At 32.1% G+C, this 27,994-nt stretch overlaps 1 protein-coding gene across 3 annotated transcripts in view; it reads right to left on the bottom strand.

The window, feature by feature from the left end:
- LOC105331933 (inositol 1,4,5-trisphosphate-gated calcium channel ITPR1) overlaps window positions 1-20,208 on the bottom strand; it is a 64,694-nt gene extending 44,486 nt beyond the window's left edge. The window contains exons 1-3 of one of the 3 annotated variants that reach the window (XM_066078550.1): window positions 20,163-20,208; window positions 19,235-19,505; window positions 16,327-16,400 (exon numbers count right to left, since the gene is read on the bottom strand). In XM_066078550.1, coding sequence (XP_065934622.1) covers window positions 16,327-16,400; window positions 19,235-19,268 — 108 coding nt within the window. In that variant the 5' untranslated portion in view covers window positions 19,269-19,505; window positions 20,163-20,208. Of the gene's footprint in view, window positions 1-1,640; window positions 1,798-6,414; window positions 6,856-16,326; window positions 16,401-19,234; window positions 19,506-20,162 lie in introns of those variants that run through there. The other 2 variants (XM_020068788.3, XM_066078551.1) reach the window with 2 other exon arrangements.
- Window positions 20,209-27,994: the final 7,786 nt, after the last annotated feature.

Genomic DNA, 27,994 nt, shown 5'->3' with positions numbered 1-27,994 from the left:
AATGCTGGGTATGAAATTAAAACATTAATTTTCAATTAATTTTCAATCGATAATTAATGTTTTAATTCCATACCCAGCATTCAAGTATAATGTTGCCATTAATCAAAGACTGTTAGCGTTCATAAAACAATTCATTGCATATGGTTATTGCTGCACTTGGTTGTTTTGGCACAGACTCAAGCGAGTATTAGGAATTACTTAGAAATAATAGATACATAATATTATATAATTATGTATCAACACCCGAGACAAAGTAAAGTTATCTCTCTGCGAGAAGTTTGGTGATATTCCTTCTCAATAATGAAGTTGTCACTGTTACATCTTGTTTTGAGTTTCCTTGATACAAGCGCATTGTGCATGTATAAAATAAGTCGAAAGATGCATGAAGTACATTTGTAATTTGTTGCAGTGTCTGGTGCAGTAACAGAATGGAGAGACATAGCAGGTTTAGGTGCACAGCTGTTACCCTATGTGTAAAGATAATCAAAGGAAATCGAACTAAAGAGACGTGAGCACGGCGGTCCGAAAAGGCAATTCAATCATTAGCGGATCCCTCCGTTGTTAAGAAATCCCCAATATTATTCGTCAAAATCGTCAATAAAGATGCTTATAACGAATTGGAGAATTTGTTTAAGTTCAGAAACTAACACATTTTGCCATGAACAAATACAAGTATAAAGATATTTTAAAATATTAGTTTCTGAATCATCGACTTTACTGTCTAATTGCTAGAATAAATCATGCTTGAATTTTTGTACTCCTCCAATTTAAAGACACTCGGATCGATTTCGGATATTTCGGATATTTATTTTTTTTTTCTTCTGAGGTAATTCATCACACAAATTTATCAAAGTATTGAGCTATTATTTAAATGTATGTTTATGATGTTTATGATATCCATGAAGTTTGTTTTAATTTTCTTCAGAATAACACATATACATGTAACTCATAGACAAAACATTAACGTCTGTACAAACTTGAAACATACAAATTTTTGTTAACAAAAAAAGTTTGCCGAATTTGGCACTTTTTTTTGTTTTAATTTGAAAGTATGGAACAGTGCTAGGCGAATTGTCAACCTTAATTTTCGGAAAAGCTACAGTTTTGCAGCTATTATTCACAGAGCGAATAAAAAGGTCTTTGCACACAAAACAAGCGAGGGAGACGAAAATTCAATAAACGACTTGCAAAACATTAGCAAATTAAAACATAATTCATAGTAAATACATATCATACAACGGAAACACACTAAATTACCATCTACAAACAAAATCAATTAATTTGGTGTGATGAATGAATCGTCGTGGGATTTCAAGTGTAAAAACAAAACAAATAAACGCCAGCCCTCCACACTCCATCAGTCAGTTTCGTCATTTGTGAGTCCTAAGTGGACCCTGTCCTCAATGATAGAACCGTTACTGGGTGCATAATATTATCGAAACGCGAAATTAATACCATACCAAAAAATCGATTTTCGGTCGAAAAAAAAATGTTATTGTTGTCATAGGAATAGACTGAAATTGCAAGCATTGTTTTGGTTCGTTGGAGTCGCCGACACACATTGATAGATTTTGTTTTATTTTGTTTCTTAGTTGATTGATGAAAATTTTGGTTTTTTTTTATTCTTTTGAAAGTCTTACCTGAATCTTTTCTGGAACATGAATTGAAAACCTGGGTTGCATTAACTCCGAAAAACTCGGACGCCCAGCACTGGACATTTTTCGAACGAATGAACGAATCACTGTATCATTGTCCCCCAGGAAAACACTTTTTTGAATAAAAATAACAAAATCACTATTTCTCGCATCAGTGCATTACTTTAGGCTCGCTGAAATCGAATTAAAGAAATGGTCATTGCATATGTTACACTATAGTTATATATAAGCGCGAATCGTTTCGAGACAAGTTCCAGATGAATGCTGTGTTAAGAATTACGAGCCCTCAACTCGTTGTTTTGGGGGCTTTATCATGTATCAATCATCCCTGTCCAGTTACATTCTGATAGGCTTTTTTGATCCCTGGCCAGTGGCCGCGGAGTTCGAAAGTATCGCGCTTCTTTCTTGCGACCACTTTCTGATCTCGTTTCAAGATTTGGCCTGTGCGTTTTGGCGGCAGTATTCTCAAAAACAATATGACAAATTGGCATTTATCTGTGTGTCTGTATGTGTTAATATACTTAGGTTTGTCGGTGATGATAGAGAGAGCTGACAGCTCCATACTTTGGATGTGAATGAACGGTAGCCTAGGACTTGTAAATTGATGTGTTTGTATCTGAATCCAAGATGTTAGGGATATGAACGTGTTCAACTGTACATTAGTTTACATTTTTCTTTAAAAAACTGAAATGAAAATTGATGAAGAATATGAAAAGTTTGGCAGTCTTCATAAACAGTGAAGACCGATGCATGTTTGACCAGAAACATCCGCGTTAAACCCAAACTTATCCTATACCGATCGCGACAAAAACAGTGAAAGCGGGTAAAGTTCATATTTGCAATGTAGTTTTGAAGTTGGAAATATGTAGAATAAAATCTTTATACTATTAGTGTTTTGGTAGTTAGCTAGTCATTTTGTTGCCCCCCTCCACCCAATATTTTGTGTCCTGAAAAGGGCAGGGTTTTCCCAAAAATTTGACAATATTTAATTAATTATTCGTGTCGTTGACCATTTTGTGTACTTTCTTTATCAATTTACTTGCGTAAAATTATCGGTACTTTGTTCAGCAGATACAAAACATAGAAAATACACAAATGTCGTGTATCAAAAAATTCACTTTGATCATTTGGCAACAGCTATTTAAGAGCGTTAGATGGTCGCGGCCATTTATAAGATTATATGTAGTTATATGTAATAATTTCTTGAGATGAAGAGCTCTGCCAGACATATGTAAAAAGTTCCAATTTTTAAGCTAAATCTTTGGGGGTCTTTTCTTTACAAACTTATGGTTTATGGCAAAAAATTCATTTTATTTCTTCTAAGGGACTTGGACACATTTGAGTTCAATTTTTTTGTTTTTTATGTATACACTGGTTTACTTATGCATCTTGAATGATTGGCCAAAATTTGAATGTCGGAGAAACAGAGGTAAGAATTCATTGTTATGTAAACAAAGCTCGAGTCTTATATTTTTTTTTCAAATAATGATATGTAATGAATTACCATTAATATTTATTTGACAAAATGAATGTGGAAAACAAGATAACCTGATTAAATGTGTTTATAAATAATATTAACGACAGAAAAAGCAACATTTGATTGAAACTTATACCAGTACAACACATACTAGTATGTAAACAATAACAAGACTCAAGCTTTGTTTACAAAACAAAGAAGTTCAAACTCCTTATCTTGCTTATAACTCAATATTTGACTTCCAAGTTTGAGAAAGCATTAAATATACCAATTTTAACCATTCTAAACAATAAGAATCTAAAAATAAATTTTAAAACTTTAAGCTCAAATCGTGTCCAAGTCCCTTTAAGGTAAATCTATTGACTAATTTGTTAATCATCGAGCCACATTAAACATTTTTGAAAAAAAAGTAACACATAAAAACTTCGTAAGTCAAGGATACACAATCCAACGGTCCTTGAGTCATATTCATAAACTATTCATGAAATATTATACAACGCGTCGGCGAAGCATGTTACAAGGCTTCCTTGCATTTTTGTGGTGATTAAGTTCTCTTTGAGAAGCTTTGGTGCCTCGGAATGGCGAGCGCCCGGCTTGTGTGTGTGATGCAAGGTACGGCGGATCAATAAGCGTTATGGTTGCAGTAAACAGGTGCCCCCCACCCACGAGGTCAGACGGGGTCAGATCCACAGGTAGATAAATCCATGGATAAAACCATGTCTTGTTATGATTTTCTTTGCAATTTACAAACATTATCCAGTTAATTGCGTTTCTTATTTAATGACATCATCTGTTTATATGAAGATGCTCCAGTTATGCAACCCCAAAATAATTTTATTATCGCCATTACAGGTCGTAAAAATCCTACGCAATCTTTAATCATATACATGTTCATAGAGAATCTTCAATCATATACATGTATATAGAGAATACAAATAGTTTACACAGTAAAAAAAATGACTACAGAAATTCAATCATAAGCCTTTTGATAAATATTATCTGTTTTTAAAATTTGCGTTGAAAAGAACGATAGACTAAAAAAAGATTAGAGTGACATGTTTTGAGAACAACAACATCAACAACAAAAAAAAAAAAACAAAAAAAAAAACAACTCTTAGTGATATTTTTAAATTTACGTGCATGTCCTTTATCATTAAAAAATTTCAATCATTTGAAATAAAAAATTTCGATCAACACAGGAAGATGTGCTCACATAGGCTCTTAGCTGTCTGCCTGGTTCATGTATGGAAACTCAGTGGAAACCATTATATGTAGTTACTGTAATTAACATACAAGATGAAAGTTTGCATGTGTTTTTTAGGTTAAAGTATCTCCTGTGTTTATACTATCATGACAGCAACAACTGTTTCTTAACTTGAACACTCGAAGAAAACTAAAAAAAACGTGATGGTACAGGAATATTTAAAAGTAGAAGAAGGATTACACGAAAATCCTGATTACTTATGGAAGAAGGCGAAAGTAACTGCACAAAACATGAAACAAATGCAAAAGATATAGCTGGTGATGGAAAGGTCTTTTGCATATCTTTTTAAAAAAAATTTAAAACGCAAAAATTTTACATATCCTTTAAATTAACCCCCCATACAAAATCGTAATGTTTGTATATTTTAGTCAAAATTTTATTGGTTAACATTTCCTCTAACTTAATCTTAGTTCCAAGAAAATTAACATAGGCGCAATTTGATTAAGAAAAATCTGTTTGGATTTTGTGTTGTTTTTTTAACTAAAGATATAGATAAATTGACTGCACCGCTTGGTGTGTTATAGAACCGACAACATGTTTTTACATGTATATTGCCGCTTTAAAGCCATTATATACGCTTTACGTCAGGGATATGAAACTTACGTGGAATAGCCTCAATATCATGTTATTTAGTTCGCCTCCGCGACTTAAAATATGGTGCCAGAAACTTTGTCAAAAAAAAAAAAAAAGACGAATAGATATGATTTAACGATTATTTTCCATCAATACATATCAAAGTGGTTATGTAAGTTTGAACGTTTCATTTAATCGTACAAAAAGGAATATACTCAAAACGCGTGGTGACGTTTATATTTGTGCTCCTGGCGCATGAATTTATTTAGCTAAGTGTATTCAACGGAATATGAACATCGCATATATTCAATGCAAACATAAGGGGTAATATACACTGAATGTAAATGTTTGAGAAAATACAATATGTCATATGTACACCTGTGTGTAACAATTCTTGCAGGATACGGCAGTTATGCCTTGAAGACGATGTAAATCCCAAGTGATCATGAATTTTTTCGGTTGTTTTTATGATTTTTACGATATCTGATTTGAAATCAAGTACACACTATAAATAATAAAAAATAAAAATGTTTTACACGATTGATGCAGATAATTTTTAATTGAAAATTACAATTTGGTTATTAATCAATTATTGGTCTGGGGAAAAATGTAGCTCTCAAATAATAAATATGTAGTATGAAATGATAAAAAAGCAGCAGTTTATAATTAAATAAAGATTCTTAAATTATAACAAAAATGTGAACGGCATAGTCATGATAAAACCAGTTTAAATTGGTTAACTTTAATTAATTCATTCACGATGACCCTCAAACAGCTATATCGGGAGTCAACTGTGTTTTTCCATTAGTTAGTCGAAAGAATAGAAGCAGTTTGTATTACATATAACACCCTAACCTATTTCGCCTATCCTCTCTTGTCAGAATGATCTCCGTGACTGGGAACGATTTACGCTAGAGAGACTGATAAACCTAAAGCTAATCCACCGCCTCTCTTGGGGCAAAGATTGTTCCGTGTGCTGCTGGTATATAAATGCTACAAACAACCATACTGAAATATTACATAACGGTAAGTTTCCCGCTTGCTAATCAAGTGGTAATCTACAATTAAGACATGCACCGAATGCATCCGAAATTAATTTGATTACGGTGAAACTCTGAATATTTGCGCTCTCGTCAATATCAAACCTACCAACGGATTGCAAGTTTGAAATTATCTGCGTTATTCTAACATTAATAGGTTAATAATCTTGCACAATAGACTTGGAATATTAAAATCAGTTAGAAGAAGGGTACTAAAAATATTAAAAGAAACACAAGTTTCAGATTTAGCAATGGAGACGTGATGGCCATTCTACGAAGCATGCCATCAAAGAACTAGAAAAATCTGTAGGCCCATGATGAGTGAATTAACAATAAAAACGAAAGAACAGTATATCAAAGCATTCTCGAGATAATCAATACAATCTGAGTCAAAAGAACACTTACTTTAACCCATTTCAAAATTCTCTTCCGGAAAAGTCTGTCCCAAAAAGAAATATCCGCCTTGGCATTATCCGTCTTCTTTTTCTTTCTTCGAATTAACATAATTACACAAATACTGGAAGCATATAGACATGTTTTCGACACCGAACTTTGATTGTGAAATCCATTGTCGGATAGGTCTAGTTTTTGGGATCACAAAAGTCTATAATGGAAAAAAGGAACTTTGATGTCCGCCATTTGTTATTTTCTATTCACACGAGTGTAATAACTTCCGTGCTCCAGGGGATACAGACGCCAGATTTAGTGCTGGATAAATAGCACCTTTATCATCTGCAGCTCTGATAATTGGATAATATGACTTCAAAACACGAATAAAATCTATGGAAGTCATCTCTTTCTGCCCATCTCTGCACCACCGGACACAAGTGTTTGTCATTAGAATGGCTGCAATTCGCAGTTTAGGTCAGACCTGGTGTGCATCCTAAAATGCCGAGGGCAATTAACTATATATCCTTGTGAAAACAATTGTCTAATATCAGGAACTGTTGCAGTAAGTGAAATTGTGTTTCAAATAACATCAATTGGATCAAAAGTTAGTGAACGGCAAATGATTTGATAAGAAGAATATGGCCAAGTTATCTCAAGGGGAAAACCGACTATGATTGTAGCAGTAATTCAATTTGTGAACGAACTTTGTCGCTCTATTGACACATTGTTTAAATCTGTGTATTTACTGAGTGAACACGTTTGTTAAAACTGTTAGCATTTTTAAGCTTCCAGGTCAATTAGATAATTAGAAGGGTTTTTTTTTTCAAAAATGTCACAAAAAGTGTCAACGATTGACACGGATAAATTTTTATTCGTTTTAAGTGATAATTCTCACTTCTTCATGAACCGAATCTGACAGTTGTGAAATATCAGGTCATGAAAGTATTGGTTCAACGTAACCAATGTTTCAGTCGCATGACCATGAAAACTAGACATAAAATACTATATGTAATATAATTTTAATTGCATGCACTACTGGATACAACTAGTTGACGGCAAGTTTTGTCAAAGTTGTGATCATGACATGAGGTAAAGTTAACTTTCAAAAAGAAATGCTTTGAAATTCATTCTAGTATTTCTGACTATTTTTTATAGCCGACTGTAGCCCTGAATGATAAATTTTGGAAAAATTATACCTGTCCATCTTTAATAACCACGGCTGTGCAAGCAAGACAAACTTACTTTAGTTTAATTAAACTCCATATTTAGCATTCAAATATTATACGTGTCAAAGTCAGCGTTTTGTATCGTCAAATGTCACATTCAATGAATAAGATCAACTTTCATGACAGCAATGAAATTGCAACCCAATCACTTGTAAATAATTGTAGCTACATATTACTACAATTACAAATTTAAATACAAACCAAGTAAACATACTTTTTGATAGAATAAAAACTGATATAAAATGATAACTTCTAAATGTTTCAAAAACAAATGTGGTGTTATTTAATTGCATTCACCAAAGATCACAAAAACGTTAAAACCGCTCTAGATTACATTGTAACTCTCTAGAGTAATACAGACAAGTTTATTTTTTAGCACTTATTACTTCGAAAATACCCTCAAATCAACAGGAAAAGAAAACAAATATTAGTTGTTGGTTTTAAATAAGATTAATTGATTATTCATTGTTAATCTTCCGTTATGATATCAGTAAACCTTGCAGCTCTCGACCCCTGCAGCTAAACCAATTACGAGGGGGTAGCGACTTAATTAGACACTGACTAAATACCATTACTACTGCACTGAGCTGACATGGCCAGTCGATGGAAAACATTGGCGAAACAAAAAGCAGACAGTTAGTACTTTTGAGAGTATAATTTGTAGGTGAAAATTCCATAGAGGTAACATCCCTCTGAATAATGAGATATCTAAAACTCAAAACCAGCCTTTTTAAAAATATTTCCATCTTCCAACTTTCAATGAGATTTGCATTTGTTAACCTTTCATGCAAAATATGCGATGTTTTGTTTATATATTTTGAATTTATCAGCCATTAATCAAATGCTTTTAATAAAATCCGATTGGATCAAGATCAACGCCTTTGTCACATTGGTCAATATTCAATGTTCCTATACAACATTGGATAGGATCGTGCATCTTGGCGGCGGATGCGTCATGTCTTTTTCGAACCGTTTATTCCTGTTTGATCATTCTCTCACCAGAGGTCGTTCGCAAGCTTCGCTTACACCTCTGTCAACCCCCGATGTACAAGATTCTTGTAAAACTTAAACGATGGGCAAAATGTAATTAAAATCTATGTAATTATTCCTTTTGTCTATGAATATGATTATGAATAATTAAATTTAAATCTTTAATGCCGTTATTTTTTTTATTTCAACGTTACTGGGAGAATTATTTTGCGGAGGTAAACATTAAAATATGATCACATTATCTAGTTTGACAGATGTTTGAAAAATCAGTTTCTGTACGCTACCGATTCATCGATGATTTTTCATAAATCCGCAGTAATTTTATCTCCTGTGATGTTTTTAAAAGTGTCCTCAAAGTCATCGCCCGTCGATGACTTCCCTTCAAGCTGATTGTACAGAAAAAGCGAATCAACAATGCCATGTTCTCGCCATGCTTGTTTTGATCATGTGACAGACTATTTTTATCCTTCTGCGCGTTGACAGAGGTGTAAGCGAAAATGCTGTTCGATAGGATTCATTGAGGATGCATCGGCAAAACTAAAGTCCTTCCGAACAACGAGCGTATTTTCACGATCCGTTGGTATGAACATATTAATTATTTTTCATGTATATATACAATTGTTTTGACACAGGTTTTCGTTACTTACTCGGTTCTCACGATACATTATCCACGACAAGCAAGACTCATAGCAGTTCAGAGACCTTATAGTCAGCGACACATGCTATAGGTTTTTAGCAGAAAGAGAATACCTTTTTTTTTTTTTTTTTTAAACCTTTTATTGTCCCATCACTTAATATAAAGCAATATATTTGGTGCCAGGGTTGGGGCCCTGGGATCACCAAGTACTAAGTTACATACAGTTATATATAAATATATAAACTTGTGCACTTTCGTGAGAGGTTTTTCTCTTTAACATTTATACATCATTCATCCAAACACATGCATATGAAAATATGTAGACAACTATAATTTTACGTTAATCTTGCTTTTGCAATAGATAATTGTATTACATCATCTGTAACTGCATAAAAAATAATGATCCTTTTTCTTAAAACATTATCAGGTTCCATCGCTTGTTAAAACTTTCCATGTCACCATTTTTTTTATAAATATGTTTCTCACATTGAAAGTAATAAACAATTTCCTCTTTAACCCTTTCAAATGAGGGTTTACAATTCTTGCTCCTACTTCTATAAATATGTTTTTTAATTATGCATATTATTAAATTAAATATATTGTAATACTTATAGTATTTTCCTAACAAAACATCAACTTTGTTTAGAGATATATCTATTCCAAACTGTTCTTTGAACCAAATCAATGCATTTTCCCAAATATTTTCAACAAATTCACATTCCCAGAAAAGATGACACAGTGTTTCTGGATATATCTTACATAGTTTGGTTTCAATCCAGAAAATTTGGAATACTGGTTGACTAAAGATAAAGTTGACCTGATGGAGTCCTCTGACCCATCCATGAATAAGACAGTGTCATCAGCATATTGTAATAATTTGTATTCCTTATCTTCAATAACAATTCCCTTAATTAGATTATTATTTCTAATCATTATACCCATTATTTCTGCGCAAAGTAAGAACAAGTATGGTGAAATTGGGTCCCCTTGTCTACAACCTCGTCCCATATGAAAAAAATCAGAAAAAATACCATTTTGAATAACACATAATTTAGGCTCTTTAAACAAAATCTTTATCCACTTTATAAAATTTTCACCAAAATTAAAAAAATGCAATACTTTGTAAATAAATTTCCAAGAGATAGAATCAAATGCTTTTTCAAAATCGACCAGAAGAATAAGACCAGGATTATTATATTCCTTACAATCGTGCATAATGTCATACAATAATCTAGAGTTTTCTCCTATGTATCTACCAGCAAGAAAGCCCTTTTGATTTTCGTGAATTATTTTCGTTAAAGTTGGTTTCATTCGATTCGCCAAGACACTAGAAAGCAGTTTATATGTAATATTCAATAAGGTGATTGGTCGCCAGTTTTTTAGAGATTCCCTTGGCTTATTGCCTTTTGGGAGAATAGATATAATTCCTAGCTTTTGATTATAAGATAACTGTCCCATTTCATAACTATAATTAAAAGATTTGAGAATATAAGAATCAATATCCCTCCAAAAGAATTTAAAAAATTCTGCAGTAAAGCCATCTGTTCCAGGTGTTTTGTCATTCTTAAAATTTTTGAGGGCTTGAAGCACCTCTTGTTTTGTAATTTCTGCATCTAAAATTTCTTTTATTTTATCATTTATTTTAGGAACCTTTACTTTTTGTAGTAAATCTTTTAGGTTTACATCATCAAGATCTTGATCTTTATTTGCATACAGTTGTTTATAAAACTTTTTTACTTCTTGTAATATTTCTTCTTGTTTATTTATATGTTTACCCTCGATATCCAATTTGCTAATATTTTTGTTAACATAATTTCGTTTTTCTAAAGCACAAAAATATTTTGTAGGTTTTTCTCCATCTTCTATCCACGTACAATGACTTCTTAGCAAAAGCCCCTTTAGTTCATATTTTCTTATTTCTTCCAGATCTCTCTCAAGGTCGTTTATCATATCTAAATATAGTGGCAAATGGTTATCAGAATACATATCATGTAAAATTTTTAAATTATTACTAATATTTACTTTATGTTCTCTCCTTTCTCGTGTTAATTTTGACGACATTTGTATTGCCATATCCCTTATTTTCATCAATAAAACATCTAAAAATAAGTTGTCTGGAATTTCCAGTGTTGATTCATTAATACGGTATTCATTATCAGTTTCTTTAATAATTTTTTTAACATTTGTTACAAAGTCTTTATTCTTGAGTAGTGAATTATTAAAACGCCAGAATCCCTTTCCCTTTTTAAAGTCATTTATAGTGATGTCTAATTCAATAATAGAATGGTCAGTCCTATAACCGGGTAGTATGTGTACATTATCAATAATTGATAGGAGTTCCTCTGACACAAGGAAAAAGTCAAGTCGAGCTTGCTTTACAGGATTTTTTCTACTCCATGTATATTTTCTAACATTTGGGTTTTTGATTCTCCAGGGATCTACTAGATTGAACTTTGATTTTAGTTTTTCTATTTCAATTTTATTTTTTGGATTATTTTCTCTTAGATAATTAAAACAATCTAATTGGTAATCTTGCACAACATTCCAATCCCCACACATAATTATAAAGTCAGTATCAAAAAAGTCATTTATTTTATCACTCAACTCAGAATAAAAATTAGGATTATCCCTATTGGGCCCGTATAAATTGACTAGCGTAATTGAGTACTTGTTATCTATCATTATATTTGATATAATGAAATTTCCTTCATTATTGCTAAAAACTTTTAAAATATTTATTTCATTTGTGTTATTAAATAAGGTTAATGTTCCTCTTGCATCCGATTTACCCGGGCTTATAAGCGTCTCATTACCCCATTGAGCATAAACTGAGTTTTTATCTAATTCCGTACAGTGAGTGTCTTGTAAACAATAGATGGATGATTTATGACTTCTTAAATAGTTAAGAACATCTTTTCTTTTCATGGGATCATGTAACCCTCTGCAGTTTACAGAAGCTATTTTACACTTAGTCATTGATATATTGTAAACTGTATTGCAAGTAAGCACCTATGCATGATACATTCACTCAACCCTTTCACACATGCGTCAAAAAAGACAAATACTTCCTGTATGGTAATGTAACAAAACATGTCATGAAAAACTATATAATGTACAGATTTGGGTCTCGCTAGTTTAAAGTATGTTATGAAATTCTAATTAAGATAGTAAACCTTATCTTAAATACATTGAAATGAGAAAACCATGTAATTACTTATATAAACTCATACACAGGGGGACAGAAAAAAAAAAACAAAAAAACAAAAAAAAAAACAAATGTAAGTCCCCATGCGTCGTTACTACATTTCAAAGGGTATGTCACCTTTATTTTAAACATACTTCAGGGCACAGAAAAAAATAATAACAAGTGTAAGTCCCTATGTTTAGTTACATTATACTACATATCAAAGAGAATACCTGTAAATCTTAGTTTAATAACCAATACCTTGGGACTTGTAAACTGTGTAATTGCTTATATAAACTCATACACGGGGGACAGAAAAAAAACACAAGTGTAAGTCCCTATGCGTCATTACTACATATCAAAATGTATACCTGTAACCATTATTTTAAACAATCATACTTCAAGGCACAGGAAAAAACAAATGTAAGTCCCTATGGCTTGTTTCATACTACATATCACATCCATGAACACCGGAATATTACATCTGTAAATTCATACTTTGAGGCACAGGACAAAGAGTATACATCGTTGTAATGAATAACGCACTTGCAAAAGATTTCTTCTCTTAAATTATTTGGTATTCTCTACTCACATCCATGAACACCGGAATATTACATCACAAAATTATCACGTTTTGCGTAACTAAACAGAAGCCTTGTATGTGAGCCATTCTTTTCCATCTCTTGGACGATATTCCAGAATAACATCATCTTTTGTTTCACGGATTCTGGTCTTCCTTCCCGATTTCCTGAGTTCATATGCCTTTCGAGCCAATTCCCCCCTCTTCTTCTTCAAATGCACCGGTAGATCTGTTCGAACAGCGTAGCCCTTTGGTAAGGCTTTGAATCTTGCTAGGTTTAAGATCATATTTCGGTCCTCCATGCGGACAAATTTCACTATAACAGCCTCTGGTGCATCTGGTTTGTAGGTGCTTTTAGGATTCTTTTGTACTCTGTGCGAGTTTTCAATCAGGATCGACTCTGCTGATTCTAATGAAATGCTTAGTTTCTCATGAAGAAATTTTACAATAATATCATGGGTTACTTCACCTGTTTCTTTTGGAATGCCGTAAAATAATAAGTTGTATTTACGTGATCTTGCCTCTTGTTGTATTATTCGATCCTGGAGTTCTTTCAATGCATCCTCCAGCGTGTCCATCTTGTCAACCTGTGGATTAATAACTTCATTCTGTTGTTTTTCCAGCTCAGCCAGCCTGTCCTCATGATTTTGAAGGGAATCGTTTACTTGTTTCAATTCGCCGGTCAACGCATCGTCCACCTTGCCTTCTAAAGCAGTTAACCGCGCAGATAGCGATTCGTCTAGTTTTTTAATTAAACGTGAGAAAAGGTCTTTTAAGTCTTTGTTTGATACCTCATCATCCTGTAGACCTTCTTTCTCTTTCTGAGTTTCCTTCTGGGTTTCCTTCTGCTGGCATTCTTTCTCTTTCTGTGTGTCTTTTCGCGGCATCTTTCTCGTGCGTCCCGAATTTCCTCGCTGGTAGTGTAAATTATTCCACTAAGCCTTTACAAAGACGCAAAACCACGTAATACTCTATGTAGGACTCGAGAACCTTGGTTCACATATTATTCTTGACCTATTGATGTTCTAACGCCTACTATCTTTTTAAATAGTCAAATAACGGCCCTCTGCACTTTTTCACCTCACGCCATGTGCGTAGCCACACCGGAAGAGAATACCTTGATAGGACAAATTAATAAAAATGATACTGAAAAAAAAATCATATTTTAGCATTTATTTTAGAATTAAGGTCTAAGTAAGACCTTTCAATATGGGAACATTTTGGTACCTTTTATGCGTTCTACAGAAATAAAGATGAGCAACAACTCCGTGTATAACAGCTAAATAACAACTCTGAAACAGCTGGACTTCCATCTGTGCACGCGCGCGTATTCAATCTCTGCATCTATGAACCCCTTCGTCGAACATTGTGCTTTTTATAGCATTGTATTTTGAAATACTGATGTACCCATTCCATAAAATCCTACGGAATTTTCATTCATAAGATTGTTATATTACATGCAATATAGAAATGCAACTTTCAACAATTACCCAAACTGACTGCATTAACAACACATACTAACAATACAGATTACAAGGTATTTCACAGTAATATTGAATATGAAATGATAACTTCAAGGAAGGAGTTCCTCATAACGAGGATGATGAAAAATATGTACATGTATAATGAATTAGGCAAAGTTCAAAATTAAATAAACCAGGTATTTGCGTTTTGTATAACGATAATTATTACCATGAGGAAAAAAATGATTCGTTATCAAATCTTTTTTTTTTCTCCGTTTTTTATTCTCTCTGGAGAAAATTTTATGTATCAGATTTATTAAATTCATTTCAAGTAATCAAGAAATCGTTGCGACACAATGCAAAAAACATACACTACATGCATATGGAATATGAAAAAGTCGTTTTAAAAGGACCTACGACTGACTACGAGCATGGTCGTAAAGAATCTGTCAGGACTATCAGAGACTCGAAATTGTACAGATGGTAGACGGAAAACAATACGCTTCCGGCTCAACAGATTAATGTTGCCGAAGAACCCTGTCAACAACTGTCTCTGACAGGAAACGGTCTGTATTTCACGCTGTGTAGAACTGCAGTAAGCATGGTAAAATATACATGTATTAGGGAGACTAGGTGATAGTACTAACACTCCTTTTATAGAAAAAGAGAGTAAAAATATTTCTTAACTATGAAAGAGAAAATTGAATGAATGAATTTTTTATTAGTTTACAATCAAGGAAAATACATTTGTACATGTACCTAAAACTAATATTATAAAAATCTCACAAACGCTTCAATTATTTTGTAAAAAAAACAACTATTTAATTAAAAATTTTATGCAAAATAATTAGAAACTTGATATTGTTTTCCACAAAAAAGTTGTTATGTAATTCGCTCAATTATTTTCAATTAGTTCAGTTCGAAAACAGCCCTGTCTGTGGTTTAAAGATTCTCAATGAAAAATGCAATTCAACACGCACAGAGCTGAATGGAACAAACAACTGTGGTAGGTTTTAGCAGGGGAAGGGGATGTTGTTTTGTACCTATTTACCCTGGGGACAACCGATCATTCTCATATTTTATTAGGAGGTCACTGAGTTAACTTGTTGAAGTGGATTTCAGTTTAAAAATGAATTTGAGCAATGGTGATGCATTTAACCGAATTATAATTGTGGAATCAAATTTGATATGATAAAGAATCGTAATTTTGAAAGGTGTAGATTTCGGGCTCATATGCGGTTTCGCACGAAAATAACTATGGCGATAATAAAGCTTAAAATTTGTAATTGGTCTCGCCATATCCTGGTAAAAACAGCATTGTTTAAAAAAATTAATCATGGATGTTTCAAGTATAACTTTTCCTGAGAAATCATGCACGTAGCATCGTTTATGAGGGGGATGGGGACTTATCCAAAATTCCCGTGGGGGGATTAATTAACTTAACCTGAATTTTAAGGTTTATTTTATTAAATGTCGTTATTTTTTGCCTATACCTTAAAACTGGGGGAGGGGGGGGGGGGGGGTCCTCCAACATTAAATTTTGTGCATCTAAATTTAAGCAATGAGTTTGTTGCGAGAAAAAGTGTAAGCCCCCTCCCTCCGATGCTACGTGCCTGGAAAAAGATACATGAATGTCCCGCAAGATAATTTGTCCTCTTTACCCGCTTACCTTAAAATGATATAACTCTATAAAACACTCAAAGAATACGAACATTGTGCATTGTATTCTTTATATACCGTCTTTGCAAAGAAAGATAACTCCAAAAGACATTTGCAAATGGTGTATGGTTGCCTCAGTTTTTCATTTTAAAACAACTGATGCCACGTCACTTAAAAAAAGTACTTACCAATTCTTTGAGTTTTTTACAAGCTTCATCAGATTCCCATTTTATCTTCTCTTTTTTCACTTTTTCCTTCGACCCTTCAATTTAAAAGAACAAATATGTTAAACTCTGCAGTGTCTGCACAGATCGCATTGTCAAGTTGTAAATTTTGAATTTACCGGGTGACAGTTAATATAAAATTGACAACATATTTACGACAGAACAACATTTAAAAACAGAGTATAATTCCTTTGTTTTGTCAGAACATGTCTTCAAGAATTCATATTCTATGATACCTCACCAAGTGGGAATATAATAACACGTACTCTCAAGTTATGCTTATGAATTATAAAACATAAGCCGATTTTTTATCCAATTTAGAACAGTAGGAGAAGTCATTAATTAGTCAAAGGAATGCAATAACGCAATGTTTTTTTCCTCATAAGGACCTTTTATAACGAACATTTTTTACCTTCAGGCTTAAGGGGAGAAGCAAACATGAAATACACTTCCAAAACTTGAATATTACAGAGTAAATGAACTCGAACAATTAAAATAAATACGCAATCTAGTTTTTGGGACTTGTCTAAAAACTAATGATCTTTTAAATGACAAGATAAATTTGATGCCTGAAGGTGGCGTGGTGCATATTTGATCCTAAGTATATTGATCTCTGAATCACTCCTATCGGAATGGAGGGTCGACATACCGGGACAGACAGCGTCGATATCTCTGTCACAGATGTACTGTCGCCTCGTAACAGTGAAGATCTTAGTTGCCGTGTTATGACTGCAGGACCCGGACCATAAAACTTAGACGAGCTCACTTTTAATCTCAGTCTCACTTTTATAAAAAGAATATATAGTGGAAAAGTGAGGCTGAGATCAAAATTGAGCTCGTCTAACTTTTTATGACCCCAGGCTAGTTCTTGTCAACTTGTTGATATAACTTGGAAGGAAATAAGTTACGCTATGATGTCGACCTGTTTCGTTACATGATAACGTAATCACGTACCTAATGATATTAAGGATGCTTACAAATATGTACAGTACAATGTTAACGTTAAGATAAGCAATATATTAGGTTTGGCCTCACGTGGCAATGGGGTGTTAGGAACGGACAATTTGAACTCAGAAGTATGCATGAACAGCCCCCCCCCCCCCCCGTCCCCATTTCCCAAAAATATCAAAAGACCCCTAATACTTAAGATACCTAGGGACCACATCGCTCACCTAAGCAACAGTTGCCATAACTCTTATCAAATTAGATTAATGGTATTAAATACAAAAAATCTTAACAATTATGTAGAGTATATCTTAAATGTTTAACACGATCTTTATTTTTTTCCCTGGCATAAATTTCAATCTTGAGCATTGAGCCGCATTTGTTGTTAAAAGTTTTGAAATTTTCAAAGATTTTTTTCTCTATCTATTCATATGTCAAAATTCAACCCTCTTTGTGGCCGTAACCCTCCCCGGGGGTCATGGTTTAAAAAAAAACACCAACTTTAATCCACTCTACCTGTAAATGCTTCTACACAAGTTTCAGCTTTTCTGGTCAAATGGTTTTTGTTAAGATTTTTCTGTATTAATTCCTACACTTACATGTATTGTACTAGTATACGTATAATCCATATAAAACATTTGAAGCGTTTTATCTATTAAAAGAGAGAAGCAATTAAACAGACTCTTGGTGGCATTTACGTAAATCCAACCATTGAAATGATTAATATTCATTGGTCAATTAAAAGAGCATCAATAGTTTCTCACAGTAGACAGTCTAGCTTGACCCGGAGTTTACTTTTACTTTACTATCTAAATGATTAAACGTGCATTCCTTGCTCCCATTTGAACAACTGGCTACAATATACTAGAATTAAAACTTTTTCATGACAATCTATATAACACATTTATTTTATCTCTTAGAATTCACTATTCAATATAAGACAGAGACATGAATAAAAAAAAATATTACAATAGTAAAGACATCATTTTTTTCCCCTAAACCCCGGTTAGAACCCCAAATTAACAAAAATTCCTAATTGGTTTTACGTAGACATTGCTCATTTGCTCCTAAATCAAGCATTCGATGTGACTGTCCCCAAACGGGAACAGTGTTACTGTAGCTACCATAAATCTTCTCAATTACGTAACATTTTAAACCAATTTTTTTTATTAATTGTATCGCGTACTTTATAACTGCACAGAAATAGCGTCGATGTGAGTAGTTCATTATTGTCGGAGGATGGGGAACTCTATCGCTATCTGACAGGAACGAACGCTACAGGGGACAGCTAATTTTTACTATCTCATATTGATATTAGATATCTATTTATGTCGCGTGGAAAGCTGGTTAGGCACAGACACATGTTACATTTCATTATACAATGTTATAATAAAATTACTCTCTTAATGGTTATATTGAATTCCTCTGCAACAGCAAATATGTTTTAACCATTATAAGATATTCTCTTGTACACTTGTATTTCTTTTAAACAATGGTAAAAAAGAAAAAGAGCTCAATTTATTTTCTGATATGAATTTACAGATTTAAACAAATTAATTCTATTTTTTTAAAAAAACCCACAATAAATTTCAATTCTTGTTTTTGGTAATAACCGTCCTATTAGACATACTACATGCATGCATTTGAGTTCCTTTTCACCTATTAATCACATTCGTTAGGCAAAGTTACTAGTTGGAGAAATTTAATCCAGATCCTTATGACATGGAATATTGGACTAGCCCGAAGTGAATTCCCGTCGTCTGTGGAAATGTTTAAACTCCGCTTCTCTAATCAATAGAGCTGTTATTATGGCAATTATTGTCATGTGACATTACAAATGAAATCATTATACCGATGAAATTAAACACGAAACACAGTTATAAAGGTGTAAGGAATAATGAAATAAAGCACAAAAACAAAAACTGACCTTTCTTCTTGTGACTCTTAATGAGCCCTCTCATTTTCTTACTGCACTCCTACAATAATAGTTTCCGAAGCATTTTTGCACAAAAGGAGCTATCCCAAAAACAACACACACTGTTGTGAGGATGCGGTGACTGGAGAGTGCATCCGTAGTGGAGGAGAACGGAGAGAAGACGATCCGATTTCCGGGAACAGTGTCCCCCAGGAACCACTCTGTCTGATGCACGTACTCGCCAGAAGTGAAGAGGGGGGCCCTCACCGATCGTAACGTAATCCTTAGAAAGAAACGTCTAATTTTTTTAATGAAAGTGGCTGACATTTTTAATCGATACTCTTATAATGATAAGGGGTTATTTTGGAATTATAGCTAAACGCAACATAGGAGCATTACATGAGAAAATTGAACTTCATTACGAATCTTAAATCAGAAAAAATATACTATTACATGTACATGAACATACGTACATTAGAAGATAAAATGATCTGCAATTTTCATGTCGGAAATATTTATTAATGAAAATATAATCTTTACTACTAAAGCGACAAAATATATTATATTTCATAAAGTTTTTTAGTTAATTTTTATGGGAAAAGCTATTTAAAGACCCCGATTGATCCAAAATTACATCACTGTGGTTCCTGTATAGAAATTGATTTGCTCTATTTATATATTCCATATTAGAGAATATCCTCCTACTGATAAAATTTAATGATTTGTTTTAATTGTTACATGTATTATATATCTTTATAGTTTCCGTTAAATGCAGAATTATCATGAGCAAGGTTTTAAAGCAATCAAAAAATAAAATAAAATAAAATAAATAAATAGAATAAAATAAAATAAATTACAAAAATAAGAAAAAAAACTTTGCAGCCCATATTGCCTTACAAATTTGAAAGGGGAGAGTTTATAAGATTATTTGTAGAAATACCTTTTGATATCTTGCCTTCGATAAGCATACCGGCAATCTGTTTTATTCAAGTACATTCTACATGCAATTCTCTTTGGTCATTATGTATGTCAATATACGATTTTCACACATCTTCAGACTGTTTGTTTGACAAAATACTTTACAGGTGTGAAACGAAGGATTATCTCTCGTAATGCATGTGGTAATGAAACACTCAGCTGGAGACAGCACCTCCCATATTTTTGTAAAGAATTAGATAATTGATACCAAAACTCACATCTGTTTGAAATCAGTGCGTAGTCTTCATTAAATGATACATGAAAACACAGCAACTTCTAAAACTGAAAAAAGTCGGTTAACTCTCCTAGAGATATTATTCATTGCAATAACAAACTATTACAGAAGCAGTTTATTTGTCCAAATTACACAAATAATATGATAAACACTAATTTAAACAATTAAGCTAATTCCGGATTTAATAAAACGAAGTTAAAGTCAATCAAAACCATTGTAGAATCTATTAAAGGAATCATACGGCATATATCTCGACACATAAATTACATATGTATATATTGATACCAAATTTTAAGCTAAAGCATCATGCTTCCAGTTAAATCATTTTCTCTAATTTCACTGCGAAAAAATCACCCACAATAAAAAAGCCGATATCGATCTCGATCTTATTTGTTAGTTATAATATATATATAAGAGATACTACATCTATATAGGTCGATCAAGTAACATACAAGTATTTAAGTGCCGAGCAAGTTTAAAGATCAATCCTGTGTCAGATGAAGATAACAAAAACCAAAAAAAGGAGAGAAAACAAAACAAAACGAAATAAAAAAAAAACAAAAAAACACACAAAAAAATCCCGACAATTTCAATGTTCTCCATGAATTTTAATAAGATTCACCCGATACGAGTGAATATCCATAAAATTCTAAAGCACCAGATTAAATATTTCTTTCTGATATTTATTAATGTGTCAATCCAAAATAATTGGATGAGTTATACTATACATGTATAATGTTTCGATTGGTTACATAATTCATTTTTACATTATTTAATAAAAACGTCCTTTTAACATTTTGAATATCGTCAAATATGACATGGAAGAAGGAAATGAAATACAGTATTAGAATTCTTAAATATTAAGTAACTGTTAGTAAAACTACGAAACTATATAGAGTTTTTGTGATCAGCTTCGGCCGACCACAGTTGTGTCCTTATGGGGCATCCGACATTTTACAATTTGCGCACGCATCGCACCTTGCACTACTTTATTTACTATGCAATGACAACCGCAATTAAATCTTTAATTACTGACACGTAAATTACTGAAATCGTTACTCTTAATCGTTTGCCTTGGCAACAAAACATTACCAAAAAATTACATTTTTCTTCACATACGCGTAAGAGTATTTATCGGAAGTATAATTCGCCTTCTAAAATTAATTTTAAAAGCTTATTCATGCAATCAACATGACGGTGTTATATATAATAGTTTATTCCATGAAGCGTAATGCTTTCGTATTACATTAACAGAGCTGACCAATGATATTACATGTCATCATTCCTTTAAAAGGGATACTTGTTGACATTTCATTTGGTTCTTTGATTTGATTGGTCTTTTCCATATTTATTATTCAGCAGAAAACGTTCAGATTAAGTAAATTTTTACCGAGCTTTTACCCTTGTAACTTATAACAGTTATACGTTTTGAAGATTGATATCTAAATCCTAAATCACTGTATGCATAATATGGTATGTAACTTTAACATTTTACTTTTAAAATACATGTATTTCATTATGTGTTTCATTGCCTTTTCATGTAAATTAATTTTAGTAATTATTTGGATTGCAAGATTTACTTTGTTGTTATTTTTGCATTCACAGTTGTAACCATAAAATTCTGAGTCTGTTAGATCTAATTTGAAATAAGAACGTATTTGTTATGAGGTAATATTGATGAATACATGCTCACAAAAACATTAACTGTATGTAGAATTTTATTTTCATCTATGCTATTGCTTGATTTCTGTATCTTTGAATTACAATATTGTTTGTCGGTTGTTTTAGGTCAATGCCTATTTTATTATCAAAATAAAAAAAATTGATGAACTACCATCTGCCTTTCTTCTGCATGGTTACATCATGGTACAGTGAAAAACAACGCCACCGTATGAATTTATTTTCTAAAGATAGCATACAATGCAGTTTAGTTCCTTTTGAGTGCTTATTCATACATATAGATATACGTGACCAGAACAGCCTACTATTATCGGAAAAAAATATTTGGAAAATCACGTGATCATTTATGACGATCGGTGACTATATGGAACTTGTCTTTGAAATATAACAATGGAATATGTGTGGCTTGTCGTTGTATTCATGTGTTATGTGCAAGGTAAGTAGATTTTTGTATTCGTGAATGTAAATGTGTAAAGCCCCAATCATATGAGGCATTGTCATATTGCATACAATCAGTAGTAAATATATTTTATGTTTGCATTAACACACGCAAAAAATGTGTGCATAGGAGGCCAAATTCGTTCACATTATTTGTAATACATGTTCATATACATGTGTATATTAGGATTAAGATATATTCATACTATTTATTTATAAGTTAAGGTCAGACGACACGTTCCTCAATTTTAGATAACTTTTTCCAGGAATTTGTTAATGGTTTACTACTACTTTGACAAGCTTTCTTGCAAAAAATTAGGGTACCTTACCAGGCATTTCTGCAAAATACTAGAGTATGCAATTTCCTATATAATCTTCTTGAAAATACACTTGAATTTCTGATATAAAAATAAATACATCTACAGCACAGCAAAATTCACTAAATTAGAACTATATCTCCGCCGGGGCGGGGCTTTGAACTCACGAGCTCTAGAACCTAGACGCTTCTGGCAGTGAGCGGCCACGAATCTAACCACTCGACCATGTACACATATAACCAAATTCAAGTAAATTTGATCATTTTTAAATTAATTATAAAATTAATATTTTTTATTGGAACTCTTTATTACAAGGAGATACAAAAAGATTCTCGAGGAACGTGTCGTCTGACCTTAAAGGTGAGTTAAGTGGCATCGAAGTATAACTGGATATACATGTAAATATCATGAAAATGTAATAAAAGTACTTAAATAGGTTCGCTCCTCAGGTTTTGGGTAGTCATTTTCGGTCACCTGTAGTTTGAAAATTCTGCATCAAGTATAAGTTCTATTTGTATATACATGTATATATTTTACAATGCCAAAAACCATATTGAATGAAATCGTTTTTTTTAAAATACATTTTTCAGAGTTTAGTAAGAGGCTATATTTTGTGGCGGAAGGTTTTCAAGAAGAAAATGAACAATTTTCATAACTCAATAGTTTTAGAGTACTGTGACTTTAGCCTCGTTATTTTCAGTACAGACAAAACTTCCAGAGAGTATGTGTATTACAATATATTCATGATGCTCTGAAAACATACCTGAACAATATTTTGATATTTCTACTGGTATATTTTTGCACATTTAGCATATATTTCATAGAAGTTAAGAAAAAATTTACTCCAGTTTTGCCATATCTCAAATTTTTGAGATGTGACCTCTACCTAATTTACTTTGCATGAGACATTAAATGTATGTCTATTTGCATGCAAAGTTTTGACATAACTATTACATATTTTATTTGAGTTATAATTTGAATACTCCAAAATTGTGTGACAATCTTAACATCTGCTGTTGAGTTCCATATGTACTGGCATTTAAAGCCAACAGTATAGCAAGGTTTTAAAAAAAGATATTTACATGTAGATATTACTTTTATAGTCACTACATGTGTTCTACTTCATACTGTATTGAAATCATAATTAAATGATAGTTCAAACTATAAATATTTGTTTGATTTCTTCAAATAATCAATTTCCGAGCCAAACTTCAGCAATAATTTCAGGAAAATTATCATTTCTATTTGAGGCCCCATATTTCTAAAAAAAAAAAATGGCATGTGACAGGGGTCACAAATAATATAAATGAACATTTTAGGTCCCCACCTTTATATCCAAGTAGTTTTCAGATGATTGACATTACTTTCAATTCAGGTGCCAACCTCCTTTAATGCTTTAAGGCATCTAAAAATTGCTTAGCATTAAAGATAGATTTACTTTGTATCGCAATATTTGCAATCCACAAAAATATATATAAATCTATATAAAATATATTTTAGGGCATAAATTTTAACGTTGTAAAAAACTTAACGTCAAGGTTAAAGATAATATAACACTGTTGGAAAGAACAACTTATAATTTAATTTCAAAACAAACGACATTTTTACAAAAAGTAATCTTGATTCTACATAATTATAGGTTGTAAAGTTGGATTTTTTGGACCAAACTGTTCAAAACCCTGTGTGTATCCTAGCCTCGGCGAGCGATGTCAGGGAATGTGTAATTGTTCTCAGCATTTATGCAACATAATTACCGGATGTGCAGGTTTACTTCAGAACTTGAATCTTTATGGATAAATCAATATCGAGATTAATTTATCATAAAATTATGATAAGAAGTTATTGAACAAATATTTACTAGTTAAGATATGTATTTAGTTTTATATACAAATGAATTAGATTTAAATTTTGTAGTTACGTGCATAAAAGTTATTTGTTTTAAAACGAATTTATAATTTGTGAATGTACATGTTTAATAAAAAAGAATTTTCTCAAAAAGACGATTCTTCTAGATTGTAATGTTGGATACCATGGTTCACTTTGTACAAAACCCTGCAGATATCCTAACTTTGGAATTCAATGCCAGGAAATGTGTAATTGCACAGGGGATATTTACAACCATATAATGGGATGCATTAACATCTCAGGTAAGATTAAAGGAAAAAAATATCCACCCCTTTTCAAAATGAAATAAATAATTTTTTGTCTCTTTTCTTCTCCTTCTTATTCTTTTTAATCTTTTTCATTCAAATTTTGTCCAGACTTTACTTTAAATACCCATTTACATTAAGGCTTTAAAATTACAACAAAGTTTGATGATATTGAGAAGCAGTGTAATTTTTTTTAACCTTGACATTTCTTTTCTCAAAGTCCATCATATTCTGAAAAATATTATTTATGCCATAACACGAAAATCCTTTAACATACTGACCTTAAACTTTTACCATAGAAAGATGATTAATTATCAAAATGTTTGATCTAATATTATAATTTCAAGGTCAAATTATTAAAAATAACAATTTTTGTCATTTTCTAAATATGTTTTGACAAAAGGACTCTGAAACAAAGAATTGTAATTATAATACATTGAGATAGCTGTACCTTAAAGAACCTTGACCCTTTTTTTAATCTGAAGCTGATATTAGAAAAATTCAAAGACCGTAACTTCCAAAAGGTTTGCGTGAAAGACCAAGGATAGATGATATGAAAAGAAGTTAAATGTACCGAATTTTTTTTTACCTTGTCTTATTTCAAATCACAATCATCATCATCATCATCATCATCATCATCATCATCATCATTACTCTTAAAACAACATATAAATAGTTGGAATTCATATTTGTATCAGATATACATGTAAATGATATAAACCAGCTTGAACTCTTAATTGTTTTGGACCATTATCTTTACCTTTTAATGTTAAAGGTATGATTAAAAAAAATTTTTCAGCTGAATCTAGATACATTGATGATATGACATATAGCCATGTTGACATTATACTAAATACTATGATATTTCCTGCATTTTGGATATATCAAATGTATTTTTATTCAAAAACCATCTTTCAAGGTAGTCATGTTGAAAACAACCCTAGTTATCAAATCTTCTTTAAAACGGATGCAAAGCTGAGAATGATATGTATTAGAACGTTATCATTTTAATTTTATAACACATGAAACATGATAGTTTGGAGATACTGCATTAAAAAAATATGAATATTTCACTTCTGAATTCTAGTTATTTGTCTATCAACTTTTTTACAAGGCTCCAATGACAAGCAAACGACTTTAAAATCAGCTTCAGTATGTGAAGATGGTTTCTTCGGACAGGACTGCATTTCACCCTGTAGATATCCAAGCTATGGAAGAAAGTGTCAGTACGAGTGTACATGTGCTCTCCAAAAATGTAATCACATCACGGGATGTGGATACTTGACAGGTATATGTTTTAATATACGTTGATTTTTTCAAAAAATGATTTATAAATAAAATCTTTATTACATGCATAAACACATATACCTATTCATAATTTAACTGAAATAATGGTTAGTTTAAAACGGTCTTTAGGAATTATTTTGAAAGATACATGATTTCCCAAAAGACCATCCATCATAAAATAAAGAGTGTCATATATCACATTGTTCACAATAACATTGAGCACAAGCTTTAAACACTTTGATTTTTGTTTTCAGAGAGACAGTACATTTTGATTATTGTAATAGAGAGAATCTTTTTAACGTATTCAGTAAGCCCACTTAGAGTCCGCGTCAGCCTATCCTACTTACATGTAATCAACCAAACCTCGCGGGCTCAGTCTACAATTATGACGTCATGTTTCACGTGAATCAAGATTTATTTTTGAAAGAATTTTTAAAATTCATCGTTCAATATCTTTCATTCATTCAAAATTTGCTTCTTTATTCGGTATCTAAATGATCGGTTCATTGTTAGTAAAACATACTTGAAACGAGGTATCTTCTGATTAAAGCACTGTGGAAACTTATGGGTTTGTATAGTTAACTATTTTGATTTAAAATACTTTCGATTAAAAGCTTAGAAAGGGTTTAAAAGAATTAAAAGGCAATAAATATTGATAAGCGCAAGTCATTTATTGATAAAGTTAACTTTGTTAAACAAAACGGAGGCCAATATGGCGACGCCAATGATCTGATGATTTTTGGGAGTTGATTTTAATAAACTCTCCCATGCAGTTTTTCTGGCAAACCGGAAGTGAAACAGTGTTTGGACCTAAGCACAAATCATCACAGCAGACAATACTTAGTTCTTGAAAATGATAAAAAATTCGATGTAATGTTTGCTGTTTTTTCAAGGAAACTTATCTATAAACACTTTGAAAATAGTCAGATTTTATATAATACAAACAATTTAGATATTTTTGTAGTCTCATGTATTCCTACGCCAGAATTTAATTAAGTCTCGTTTAACCAAACGCTCGGCTGTCTCCGTTAATCTCCAACAAGCAAGAGAGCCTCTCTGCTTGTCGGAGATTTACGGAGACAGCCGAGCTTCTGTTTGAACGAGACTAGACTTCGATGTCAATAATGTGTGGAGACATACAATTTTTAGAACTGTTTCAATTACTAATACATAGTTTGAAATCTATCTTTAAATATTACACAACATGAGTCATATGAGGTTTCTCGAAATTCTTCCCGGAAAAGTCTAAAATTCATATTATAAAAAAGTGCGTAATTCAAATACAGACTACAAACTAATTGCCAGGCAAGATAAGTTGATTTTAAAATAAATGATAATCGATAAAATCAACTCCCATCAGTACTTCAGTACTTTGGTTTTTGTTGTAAAAACTGATTTTTTTTCTATAACCCTATATAAACCAAAATTTCAACTTGTTTAGAAAATTCGTTTCGACCTATGACTTCAAAATTGCTAATATACATGTAATTCCTTTGATTGATCTAAACTAATCCCTGCAGTATTTTAATTTAAAAAGAATAAATATTTTATGAAAGTCCATTTATGTAAATACTGCATGAACAATTCACTTTCGTACATAACTCAGTATGCACGGTATACTTATTATGTATATGTACTTCTGATATTGCATGTAATTTCCACTCTGAAACTACAGAAAACATTATAT

Source organism: Magallana gigas, chromosome 3 (assembly GCF_963853765.1).
Source record: "Magallana gigas chromosome 3, xbMagGiga1.1, whole genome shotgun sequence".
NCBI classification, from domain to species: Eukaryota; Metazoa; Mollusca; class Bivalvia; order Ostreida; family Ostreidae; genus Magallana; species Magallana gigas.
The sequence above is the reverse complement of the archived record's forward strand: the minus strand, read 5'-3'. Positions and strand labels throughout refer to the sequence as shown.